Here is a 13,445-nt window from a genome sequence, read left to right on the forward strand (position 1 = left end):
ACACATTTTTGTATGTTGATTTTGTGGCCTGTGACTTTACTGATTTGTTTATCAGTTCTAGCAGTTTTTTTGGTGGTCTTTTGGGTTTTTTACATAGAGTATCATGTCATCTGCAGATAGTAAAAGTTTTACTTCTTCTTTGCTGATTTGGACACCTTTTATTTCTTTCTCTTTTCTGTTTGCTGTGGCTAGGATTTCCAGTACTATGTTAAATAAAAGTGGTGAGAGTGGACATCCCTGTCTTATTCCTACTGTAGAGGAAAAGCTCTCAGTTTTCCCGCATTTAGGATGATGTTAGGCTGTGGGTTTTCATATGTGGCCTTTATTACATTGAGGTTTGTTGCCTCTAAATCTACTTTGTTGAGGGCTTTTGTCATGAATGGATGTTGTACTCTGTCAAATTCTTTTTCTGCATCTATTGAAATGATCATATGGTTTTTATACTTTCTCTTATTAATGTGATGTATCATGCTGACTGACTTGCAAATATTGGACCACTCTTGCAACTTGGGAATAAATCCCACTTGATTGTTGTGGATGGTTATTTTAAATGTATTATTGGATTGCTTCTCGGCCTTTTGGCTAAGATCAAGTGTAGTTTAAATGTATTATTGGATTCAGTTTGCTACTATTTTGTTGAGTACTTTTGCATTTATGTTCATCAGAGATATTGGCCCATAGTTCTCTCTTTTAGTGTTGCCTTTATCTGCTTTTAGAATCAGGATAATGCTGACCTCATAGAATGAATTTGGAAGTTTATCCTTCTGGTTCTATTTTTTGGAATAGTTTGTATTTTAAATATATGGTAGATTTTGCGTGTGAAGCCACTTAGTCCTGGAGTTCTGTTTGTTGGGAGTTTTTTCTTGGCTGGTTATTGGTCTATTCAAATTTTCTATTTCTGACTGTTTTCAGTTTTGGTAACTTACATGTTCCTAGGAATTTCTCTTAGATTGTCCAATTTATTGACATATATCTTTTCATAATATTCTCTTATAATTGTATTTCTGTGGTGTTGGTTGTTATTTCTCCTCTCTCATTTGTGATTTTATTGATTTGAGTCCTTTCTCTTTTTTTCTTTATAAGCCTGCTATGGTTTCATTGATCTGATCTATTGTTTTTTTAGTTTCTGTATCATTTATTTCCGTTCTAATCTTTATTATTCCTTCCTTCTGCTGGTTTATTCTTTATTGTACTTTTCCTAGCTCCTTTAGGTGTAAGGTTAGGTTGTTTATTTGAGATTTTTCTTGCTTCTGCTTTTGAGAAAGAAAGTTCTTTTTGAAAAGAACTGCTTTTGCTACACCCCAAAGGTTTTGGACCATTGTGTTTTCATTTCATTTGTTTCCACGTACTTTTTTATTTCTTCTTTTATGGCCTGGTTGACCCATTCATTGTTTATATAACCTCCACGTATTTATGGTCTTTCCAAATTTTTTATTGTGGTTGACTTCGAGTTTTGTAGCATTGTGGTCAGAGAAGGTGCATGGAAGACTTCACTCTTCTTGAATTGGTTGAGAACTATTTTGTAGCCTAATACATGATCTGTTTTGGAGAATGTTCTGTGTATACTTGAAAAGAATGTGTACTCTGCTGTTTAGGATGGGATGTTCTGAATATATCTGTTAAATCCATCTGTTCTAGTCAGTCATTCAAAGCCATTGTTTTCTTGTTGATTTTCTGTTTATATAACCTACCCATTTATGTGAAGTCCCTTGATATTCTTGTATTATTATTGATGAGTTCCTTTATGTTTGTTATTATTTTATGTATTTGGGTGCCTCCATTTGGGTGCATAAATATTTACAATTGTTGTATCTTCTTTTAGATTGTCCCCTTTATTATTAGATAGCGTCCTTCTTTGTCTCTTGTTATAGTCTTTGTTTTAAAGTCTAGTTTATCTGATATAAGCATTGCTACTCTGGCTTTCTTTTGACATCCATTTGCATGATAGATGTTTCTTCATCACCTCACTTTCAATCTGCAGGTGGCTTTAGGTCTAAAATGAGTCTCTTGTAGGCACCATGTAGATAGGTCTTGTTTTTTTTTTATCCATTCTGACACCCTGTGTCTTTTGATTGGAGTGTTTAGCCCATTTACATGCAAAGTAATTCTTGATAGATATGTATGTACTGCCATTTTATTACTTGTTTTGTGATTGTTTCTGAAGATTTTCTCTGATCATTTATCTTCCTCTCTTTCATGGCTTACTGGTTTTCTTTAGTGATATATTGGGATTTCTTTCTCTTACTTCTTTTCATTAGGTTTGTATATAACCTTTTCTGCGTATAGCAGTCTATATTAAGTTGTTGATCATTTGGGTTTGAATCCATTCTTTACTTCTGCCCTTTACACGTTTTAAGTATATGGTTCATATTTTACATCCTTTTATTTTGTGAGTTCTTTGACTGATTTTTTTATAGAAATACTCATTTTTACTGCTTTTGTGTTTTCTAATTTCTTTCTGTTGCCTTTTGTTTTTCCTTTCCACTCAAAGAGGTCCCGTTAGTATTTCTTGCAGGGTTGGTTTAGTGGTCATCAGCTCGTTTAGTTTTGTTTGGGAAACTCTTTATCTCTTCTCCTATTCTGAATGATAGCCTTGCTGGATAGAGTATTCTTGGCTGCAGATTTTTCCTGTTCAGCATTTTGACTATATCATGCCACTCCCTTCTGGCTTGGAAAGTGTCTTCTGAAAAATCTCTAGCTAGCCTAATTGGTTTTCCCTTGTAAGTTATTGTCTTCTTTGTTTGTGGCCTTTAATATTTTTTTCTTTATCACTATATTTGCCATCTTGATTACAATATGTTTTGGTGTGGGTCTGCTTTTGTCAGTTTTGATGGGGGTTTTCCATGCCTCTTGGATCTGGATATCTGGTTCCTTCCCCAAATTAGGGAAACTTTCTGCTTTATTTCTTCAGATAAATTTTCTGCCCCCTTTTTACTTTCTTCTTCCTATGGGACTCCTTTAATACAAATGTTATGTTTAGTGGAGTCACTGAGCTCCTTAAGTCTATTATTGTTTTGCATCATTCTTTTTTCTCTCTTTTGTTTGGCTTGATTACTTTCTACTACTTTGTCTTCTAGGTCATTAATTTATTTTCTGTGCTTCTTCCAGTCTGCTGTTCCTTCTATCAAACGTGTTTCTCACTTCATTTATTGTACCTTAAAAAAAATTTTTTTTTAATGTTTATTTTAGAGAGAGAGACAGAGTGCGAGTGGGGAGAGGGGGCCAGTGGGGGGTGGGGTGGGTAGGGACAGAGAGAGAGGGAGACACAGAATCCGAAGCAGGCTCCAGGCTCTAAACTGTCAGCTCAGAGCCTGATGCGGGGCTCAAACCTGTGAACTGCGAGATCATGACTTGAGCCAAAGTCAGATGCGTAACCGACTGAGGCACCCAGGTGCCCCTCATTTATTGTACCTTTTATCTCTGGTGTGTAATTTTTTATCTCATGTTAAGGGTCTCATTCATTTCTTATACCCTTTTCTGAAGCCCAGTTGAGTATCTTTATGATCATTGCTTGAAATTCTCTGTCAAGCATATGACTTATATCTGTTTTGCTTAGATCTCTGGCCATGGCCTTGTTCTGTTCTTTTATTCGAGATTAATTCCTCTGCGTTTTCATTTTGTCTAAGTCTCTGTGCCTGTTTCTGTGTGTTAGGAACGTCAGCTATGTCTCCTATTCTTGAGGGTAATGACCTTACAAAGAAGAGGTCTTGTAATGCCTTGCTGTGTAGGTAGCTTCCCTTGTTCCCCAGACCCGGACACTTCTGGAAGTGTTTCCAGTGTGTGATGTGTGCACTTCTGTTGTGTCCTCGCTGCTTTATCCTTCACACCAGCCATTTACAGAGGCTCTCTTTGCCTGTTGAGGTCAGTTTTTGTCCCTGGCCTGAATGTCATGAGTTTTAACAAGGTGTGCTCTGCTCTGTTTCTAAAGTGAGACCTGACACTACCACGGCTGGAATCGAGATTCTGCAAAACTCCCTGGTTGGTTCTAGCCTCCCTTGAAGCTAACTAAGGGCATGTCATTAAATTCTGGCCAATGGAATTTAGCAAATGTGTCCTGTATGATTTCTAGGAAATGTCCTTAAAGGGGAAAAATGTGTTCTGTCCCTCATCTTCCTTATTGTTGGCTGGAACATGACTGGAACCTGAACAGTCATCTTGAAAAGCCAGGTATTGAGGATAGTGAAGAAATTATCCAATTCTGTCTTGTTTAAACCACTACTTTTTTGGTTTTCCTATCACTTGCAACCAAACCTAATCTTCAGAATTAATATTGTTCTAGATCTTAAACATTTTCATCCCAAGAAAAAAAAATGTTTTGTAACTATGTTTGGTGAGAAATGCTAACCAGACTGAGGGTAGTATATACAAATATATATTGTCATGTTGTACTCTTGAAACATATATGATGATGGGGCGCCTGGGTGGCGCAGTCGGTTAAGCCTCCGACTTCAGCCAGGTCACGATCTCGCGGTTCGTGAGTTCGAGCCCCACGTCGGGCTCTGGGCTGATGGCTCAGAGCCTGGAGCCTGTTTCCGATTCTGTGTCTCCCTCTCTCTCTGCCCCTCCCCCGTTCATGCTCTGTCTCTCTCTGTCCCAAAAATAAATAAAAACCTTGAAAAAAAAAATTAAAAAAAAAAAAAAGAAACATATATGATGTTATATGTCAATTATACCTCAATTAAAAAGAAAGAATAGAACTAATAAGGATAAGGGCTGGCATAATGGAAAGAATGCTGGGGTGGGGGTCGGGAGAACAGGGACTTATCCAATTTACCGACTGTTTAAGTTTGGCCAAATTTCTTAACTTTTTGGTGTCACTCATACCTTTATAAAATGGCACTATTGGTCTTTGTCCCTGCTTTAAATTTGAGTGTAAACTAAGGATTAAATGGAATTATAGCTATTAAAAAAAACAAAAAGACAAAAACAAACTCCCTGGTTGGGAGACCAGGGACATCAGGGAGTGTTGACAGGGGTTTGGGCCAGTCTTCTGGGGGGGAGGGGTCTGTGGTGATGCATCTTACACAGCCTGACTACAAAATGCAGTTTTATAGGAGTGGGGGGGGGGGGGGCAAGGCTTCGTGTAGGAACGTTAAGTAGCAAATGTCTGTGCTGTGCTGGTTCCTACAGGTGGCCCTATGTTTATGCCAACGGGCTAGGGAAGGAAATGGCAACAGCCGGTTTATTTGTTCCCAGAAGGGTCTCTCTGTGAGCACTGTCTCTCTGGAGTACACTCTGAGATGACCGAATAACCTCCCCACTGTGTGCCCCAGGCACTCTTCAGATCACTCTTTCCATGCCTTGTGTCCACAGGTTGTTTACCCGCCTTCTCTCCAAGAACAGCGCAGTGTCCTCCCGGCTCTATCCTAGCCAAGCCTGCTAACTTTTAAGACTCCAGGCTTTAAGCCCTGCTGCTGCCAGAAGTCATGAAATTTGGCCCTTCTTGCTTTCCAAGCCAATTTCTATGGGAATTCGTTTTCCCCAAGCACTCCCCTCTGTGTTAGTCTGTCTCTTACCCTTCTCTGCCCCCACAGCTCCTTTCCCACAGCAGTGACCACTGTCCCTCCATCCCTCCAGCCTCCCTTTCTCTCCCAAACTGCATCTCCACACTTCTGCCTTCTTTGATGTGGCCTCTTCCCTACCTTTAGTTGTGGAGCTTGTTCTGCTAGTTTTCAGGTCAGTTTCTGGAGTATTTAGGATGATTTGACAGTTATCTTGTGTTTGTGGGACAGAGTGAGCCTAGGGTCCTCTTACTCTGCCACCGTCTTCCTGAATCCCTCCCCTTCGTAACCATTTTTAAATCATGGTTCAGTATGTTAAATATATTCTCATTCTTGTGAGACAGATCTCCAGGAGTTTTTTATCTCCCCAAACGGAAGCTCTATACCGATTAAACAGAACTGTGCATTCTCCCTCTAGCCTGTGGCAGCTGTCTTTCTACCTTCTGCCTTTAGGAATTCGACTACTCTAGGTACCTCATACAAGTGGAATTCTGCAGTCTTTGTCTTTTTTGTGACTGGCTTAGTTCACTTAGCATAATGTCTTCAAGGTTCATCTGTGTTGTAGGATGTGACAGGATTTCCTTCCTTTTTAAGGCTAATAATCCTGTGTGTGTGTAGCATACTGTGTTCCATGAACACGTGGGTACTCCTACCTCTGGGCTCTTATGAATAGTGCTGCTGTCAACATAGGTAGGCAGATGTGTCTTTGCAACCCTCTTTTTGGTTCTTTGGATGTATACCCAGAAGTCAGATTGCTGCGTCCCACAGTAATTCTGTTTTGAATGTTTTGAGGAACCTCCATACTGTTTCCATAGCAGTTGCACCATTTTATAACCCTGCTAACAGTAACAGGATTCCAGTTTCTCTGCATCCTCACGAACACTTCCTTTCTATTGTTTTGATGGTAGCAGTTTTAATGGGCATGCAGTGATTCTTGATTTTGATTTCATTTCTCCTATGATTAGTGATGTTGAGTATCTTTTTTGTAGGCTTCTTGGCCATTTGTATATCATCTTTGAGGAGATGTCTCTTCAAGTCCTCTGCCCATTTTTTAACTGGGTTATCCTGATTTTTTTGTTGTTGAGTTGTAGGTGTTGACATATTCTGGATATTAACCCCTTATCAGATATATGATTTGCATATTATTGTCTCCCATTTTGTAGTTTGCCTTTGCGTCCTGTTGATTATGTCCTTTGACGCACGCAATTTTTTAAGTTTGATGTAGCCCCATTTTTATAGCTTCACTTTTGTTGCCTGTGCTTTGGGCATCAATTCCAACAAATCATTGCTCTCTCCAACGTTATGAAATTTTTCTGCTATGCTTTCTGGGAGTTTTGTAGTTTTAGGTTTTATATTTAGACCTTTAATCCATTTTGAGTTAATTTTTTGTGTGTCGGCTCTAATTTCATCCTTTTGCAAGCAGATATCCAGCTTTCCTAGCACCATATGTTGGAGAGACTGACCTTTCCCTATTATGTGGTCTTTGCACGCTTATGGAAGATCACTTGACCATATGGAAGGTTTTTTTCCTGCACTTTTTATTCTGTCCCATTGGCCTGTTTGTGTTTATGCCAGTACCACACTGTTTACATATAGTAGCTTTGTAATCAAATGAATTTCAGGATGAATTTTCTATTTCTTAAAAAATGGGCATTGATATTTTGGTAGCAATTGCATTGAATCTGTAGACTGCTTTGAGTAGTATTGACATCATAACAATAATTAAGTTTTCTAGTCCTTCAACGTGGGATGACTTTTTTATTTGTGTCTTCTTTAATTTCTTTCTGCAGTGTTTTGTAGCTTTCAGTATATCCAGTAAGTGAATTTTAAAGTATTTTAGATCAAAAAGTTTCTTTATACTCTTGAGAATATAAATATTATTAGTTATGTAAGGCATTGGAATATATGTACCTAAAATACTCATTATTTAAAAAATATTTGCCTTTCTGATTTTTAAAGTTACATAAATATTGATCCTCCAAAACACTGGCGCTTAGTTTACAAATTATTCCTTCCTTGGATTAATGCCCTTCAGTTACTTAATTAATGTTTTACCAATGCATAAATTGCTAGAGTGATTTTTTCAATAGTCTTATTAAAGTTTATGTGTCATGCAAAGCATAGGCATCTGGCCTTCTGCAGTGCATGAAATCTGTCAAGCTTTTTTTTGTAGTTGAAAATAAACAAGGTTGGCACAAAGTAAAATAGCAAAGAACAGAAAGTTCTACCCCTAATGTTCTATGTCTAATATTCCTTTTTTTGAACTACTCTTCCCCACTTGCTCACTACTATATAGCAGTGGATCTCAGTCCTCCTCTACAATTGTCCCAAGGGACATTTGGCCTGGAGATATTTTTGGTCGTAACAACTTGGGTGAGTGCCACTGGCATCTACTGGGTAGCAGGCAGAGATGCTGCTAAACATTATATAATTCACAGGGTACCCCCCCCCCATAAAAATTATGTGGTGAAAGGTCAGTGGTACCAAAGTTGAGAAACTCTGATGTATAGCACCCTCTCTGCTTTACATGAAGTGTCCTTTTGCTTTCATCTTGCCTCACTTTGTTACTTTCTCTCTTTCCTCTCTGTCATGTGTATTATTTAGCAAAAATAAGTTATCAGTATTAAACAACCACTTACAGTGGAAATTATCTTGTGAGTAGCTTTCCCATCACATTTATGTAAGTGAATTTAGTGTAGTTCCCTGCAATGAGGTTTGCCAACTATACAGTTAGAGGACACAGAGGACTGTGTACTCCACAAGACTATTTTCACTTTTTTTTTTTTCTCAAGTTTATTTATTTATTTTGAGAGTGAGAAAGAAAGCGTTCAGGAGGGGCGCCTGGGTGGCGCAGTCGGTTGAGCGTCCGACTTCAGCCAGGTCACGATCTCGCGGTCCGTGAGTTCGAGCCCTGCGTCAGGCTCTGGGCTGATGGCTCAGAGCCTGGAGCCTGTTTCCGATTCTGTGTCTCCCTCTCTCTCTGCCCCTCCCCCGTTCATGCTCTGTCTCTCTCTGTCCCAAAAATAAATAAACGTTGAAAAAAAAAATTTTTTTTTAAAAGAAAGCGTTCAGGAGGGAAAGGGGCAGAGAGAGAGAGAGAGAAAGTGCGAATCCCAAGCAGGCTCCCCGTGGTCAGCACAGAACCCGACATAGGGCTTGATCTAATGAACCATGAGATCATGACCTGAGCTGAAATCGAGTCAGATGCTTAACTGATTGAGTCACGCAGCCATCCCTGGACAATTCTCATTTCTGATACCAACTGCAAGTTTAGGGGATTCCCAAAACCACCTTCAGGTTCAATTATTCTTTGAAAGGGCTCACAGAACTCACTGAAGGCTATTATACTCATGACTTATTACAGGGAAGGATACAGTTAAAATCTGCAAAGGAAAGTGACATATAGGACACAGGCTGGGGGATCGAAACGTAGAACATCTGGTCATTCTTTTCGTGTGGAATCCTGCATGACATTAACTCCTCCTGGCCAATCTGTGTGATGACAGTACTTACGGAAAGAATATTGCCAACTAGGGAAGACCACTCACAACTTTGGTATCCAGGGTTTTTACTGGGACTCTATCACATATTGTTAACATGGCTGACGTTTAGTCTCCAGCCCCTTCTGGAAATTTGGACTAATACCTCTGGAAGTTAAAACTGATATTGTGTTGTCCCAAAGCTCCCATCATAAATCACATTGTTCAGTTTTCTGGTGGCCAAAGCCCCTAGGCAAACAAAGAAATACGTATCAGGCAGGACATTCCAAGGGCTTAGAGATCACTCCCAGTAGCCAAGAGCAGAGCCAGACCTCTCCTTGGATAAAATTAATTCTTGACTACACATTTCATAATCAGTGTTTTAATTTTAAGGTTACCTTCATCATGGAAAGAAAAATCATATGTTCTTTCAGTAAGCTAATGACTAGGCTATAAGCTTTTTGAAGAAGCTGACTGTCTTATACAGTGTTCTTTTTTTGCTACTGTAGCTGCTTCATAAGTCTTTATTCCATGACTTAGTAAATAAGCAAACATTTTCTTCAGTTTAGTGATTTCAGGTATCAGACATCAAGTGATAATTTTACCATGCTGGCCTTTCAGTGATGTTTAGAAGTGACGTTAGGGATCCTTATTTTATAGATGAGAAAACTGAAGCCTAGAGAGGCCAAAAGTCTCACAGCTAGCCATAGCTGGGTTAGAGCTTAAGTCTCTTGACCTCCTATTGAATGGTATTTTCATCACAGTCTACTTATTATGTTAAACAGAGAGAAATTGTATAACTTCTATGTGAAAGGTATTAGTTTACTCGTGGGATAAAATTCTAACTAGTTCCAAAGGACTTTATAATCTTAGGGAGGGAAATAAAATGGATACATATGTTCAAAGCATAATGTAATAAGCATTGTACCAAAAAAAGTGCAAATTGCTATGGGATGTCAAAGAGATTACTTGTCACTAGTTGGGACAATCAGACAAGGATGCTTAGAATTTAAATTTACAGTTGAATATTAAAGGGTATGTACAATTAAGATTGATCTTAAGATATGGGAGGAAAGGCATTGCAGATGAGGGTGTAAAGCAAATAAAGGAAGAGACTGTTGAATCTACTGTATCTGAAGAGATCAGTCTTATACTTAAAAAAAAAAAGAACATGGATTTAGTCATTAGTAAGTAGTTAAAAGAATAATAGTCTCTTTCCTTCAGTTTGTTCTCATGGAAAAAATTGCTGAGACCCATATCCTTTCTTTTCAGCATTTTCTAAGATATGTCAGATCAAGTTTGTTAATGATTTTGTTTAAGAGTTCTGTATTTTTACTGATTTTTTGGGTTGGGGAGGCTACTGGTTCATTAGAAAGATGTCAAAATTTACACTATGTGGATTTATTTCTTTTTTTAGGGTTTTGCTTTATTTGGAGAAAAAATATTTAGAATTATTATATTTTCAGTATAAATTGAGCCTTTTATTGTTTTTGAAATGTCCTATCTCTAGTAATACTGTTTGTCTCTTTTGCCAGATATTAATATGGCTACTCAAGCTCTCTTTTATCTAGCATTTGCATGATATGTCTTTCCCATCTCTTTGCTTTCAACTTTTCCATCCATATATTTAAGATGTATTTCTCGTTAGCAGAATGTAACTGAGTTCTGTTTTTGAAATGCAGTCTGAGAATCTTAGTCTTTTAGTGAAGTATTTAGTCCATTTATATTTAATTAAATTACTGATTTGGTTTTAATTTATTGTTTTATTTGCTTTTTGTTTTTTCCTGCCTCTTTTATAGATCATCTCTCTCATTTCTTGCCTTCTTTTGTTTGTTTTTTATTATTCCATTTCCCCCCAATGTTATCTTGGGAATTTACATTCTTTAACCATTCTTTTAGTGTTTTCCTAAAGATTACACTACTTATCTTCAAATTATTAAAGTCTAGTATAACTTTGTATTTTACTACTTCCTAGACAATGCCAGAATTTTACATTTTTTAGCAATTTTTCAGTTCTGTAATTTCTATTTATTCCTTTTTTATAGTTTCCAATTCTCTGCTGAAATTGTGTCTTATCTTTTAATTCATTGATCATATTAAGAAGTATAGTTATGTTAAAGTCTGTATCTGACATTTCCATTATATATATCCTTTTCTGAGTTTTTGTTCTTTTGTTCTCTTGGCTTTTAGTTAGGTAGTCTTGCCTCCTGTAAGTCTGGTTGTTTTTTGTTGTTGTTTTTAAGATTTTATTTTTAAGTAGTCTCTATATCTAACACAGGGCTTAAACTTACAACCCTGAGAGCTGCACACTCTACTGACTCAGCCAGCCAGGCTCCCCTGTCTGGTTGTTTTTGATTCAGTGCCAGGCAGTGTAAATGAAAAAATTCAGAGATAATTCAAGGCCGTATGTCTGAGCTGTCCAGTATGATAACTACTAGCTACATGTGGCTATTTACATTTAAATGATTTAAAATAAAATGTAAAAATTCAGATCCTTATTATACCAAACACATTTCAAATGCTCAACAGCCACATGTGGCTAATAGCTATCTTATCAGACAGGGCAGATATAGAACATTTTCATCACTATAGGAAAGTTCTGTTGGATAGCACAGCTCTAGATGATCTTATCTTTCATTAGAGAATTTACTTTTGCATATAGCCCCAGAGGCACTAGGAGTCCTGGCTCACCCTAATTCAGTTAAGTTTGGGGTGATTCTAAATTGGACGTCGGTGTTTATGAGAGGTAGTATACTTCTCATTTACTTTTCAATTGTAGAGTGTAGCCTTTAGAGGTCACAGTCTGAAGCCTGGAGGATTACCAGGGCTCCAGTGTTTTATCTCTTCAGACCTGTAAGTCTGTGGAAAGCTGTGTTCAGCTTCTCAGCCATGCCTCTGAATTGAGCAGATGCCTGTTGGAGAAAAGCAGGCTTAAATGCAGGAGTACCTCTCAAGCCTTCCCTTTTCCTTATCTTGGGACCTTGTAATTTTTCACTTCCTTCTTGGTTTTCTAACGTATTCAAATTGATTTTTCCTAAAAATATTTTTGTCCCCTGCTTTTTTAGTTGTTCTTATTGGGAAAGTTGTTTAAAACACAGTCCATCATAGCCAGAAGTAGAGCTCTTCTACTAACGATGTTTTAACCAAATACTTCAAACAAATATGCTTAACAACTAACATGCATAGAACATTTCCACCTACATGGCCCTATTTGATTCCAACTATAATCTTGTGATCAAGATATCCTTATTTCAGAGATAAGAAAATTTAGGTTCATAAAGATACAAATAAAAACAGCTGGTAGTAGGAGAGCTGAGAATCAAACCCAGATTCTCTGATGCCAAGTCGTATGTATTTTGTTAGGCCTAGTGGCTGGCAGTAATAAGTATGCATAATGAATGATAGATACAACCATGAATACTAATCTTTCGTGTTGGTGCCTCAGGTCATTCTAAAGCCCCCTTTTTCCTTTAAAATGAATTCTAGAATAAGTCTCCCTCAATACTTTACAATACCTAGGCCCCTTAATATTTAGGATAATTAAAGGGAAGTTATCCTAAATATTATATACTACTTCTTTACTGATGAGTCTATATTTCCCATTGCTTTTTTAGTTTTCAATTGTGTAGCTTAATCTGAATTCCATTAATTATGTCTTTTTTCCTCCCCAAGATAACTGCTAAAATACCAAGCACAGCAGTTACTAGACCTGTAGCTACTGGATATGGGGTAGGTTTTCTTAAGCTAAAAATATTAAGGTGCTTTTTCTCGTCCATAAGTTGACTTTAGGCACTTCTACATAATTTTGGCTATCTTTTCAGTCCATGACCCAGGTATGTTTTCCATTTAGGATAGTTACAAACATTGTGAAAGTCTAATTTGATTAATAGCTTTTACTATTCTAGTCATTCTGATTGTAAATTTATCAGAAAATATTTTCTTATCATTTCTTATTTGTAAACCTTATGTTTATTGACTGACTTCCTTTCATTTTCTGTGTAATATTACCAAGTCTCGTGTATTCCATTCATATTTTATGTGGAGTTAAGTGTTATATAAATGTAATTATGTTTATAATTTTTTTAAACCTACCAATTAATACATGAAAAACATAAAGTTTGAAAAAAACTTCAGAAGCATATATTTGGGTCTTTTATTTGAGATCTTCAGAGGAAAGATGGTATATAAAAATCCATAAAGGAAAATTTTTAGGTCTTGCCCAAATTTGGATGTTAGCATACATGCAATAAAAGGGGAATGGGAGAAAAATGGAAGAATGAGGTGGAATAGCATTTCCTAGTCCTTATTATAATATTTCTTAGGGGTCAGAAAAATGGTTTTAGTACCTAGCTAGAGGTCCAGGAAACTTGACTTTATACTGTTCCTTTAGATGAATAAGGAAAGCAGTCACACACATAATGTAAGTGTGTGTCAAAAGAAACATGCTCTTATTAATCAGCCTAAG

General features: G+C 37.2%; 1 protein-coding gene and 1 pseudogene across 10 annotated transcripts in view; both read left to right on the plus strand.

Moving 5' to 3' along the window:
• IFT88 (intraflagellar transport 88) overlaps positions 1-13,445 on the plus strand; it is a 129,974-nt gene that overhangs the window by 12,546 nt on the left and 103,983 nt on the right. For 8 of the 10 annotated variants that reach the window (XM_027064499.2, XM_027064501.2, XM_027064502.2 and 5 more), the window contains one exon: positions 12,653-12,709. The exons of the other annotated variants lie outside the window; for them this stretch is intronic. In XM_027064499.2, the coding sequence (XP_026920300.1) occupies positions 12,653-12,709 (57 nt within the window). The remainder of the gene's footprint in view (positions 1-12,652; positions 12,710-13,445) is intronic. 10 annotated transcript variants of the gene reach the window in all.
• On the plus strand, positions 563-676 carry LOC113601176 (uncharacterized; annotated as a pseudogene).

Source organism: Acinonyx jubatus, chromosome A1, assembly GCF_027475565.1.
Source record: "Acinonyx jubatus isolate Ajub_Pintada_27869175 chromosome A1, VMU_Ajub_asm_v1.0, whole genome shotgun sequence".
Classification (NCBI taxonomy): Eukaryota; Metazoa; Chordata; class Mammalia; order Carnivora; family Felidae; genus Acinonyx; species Acinonyx jubatus.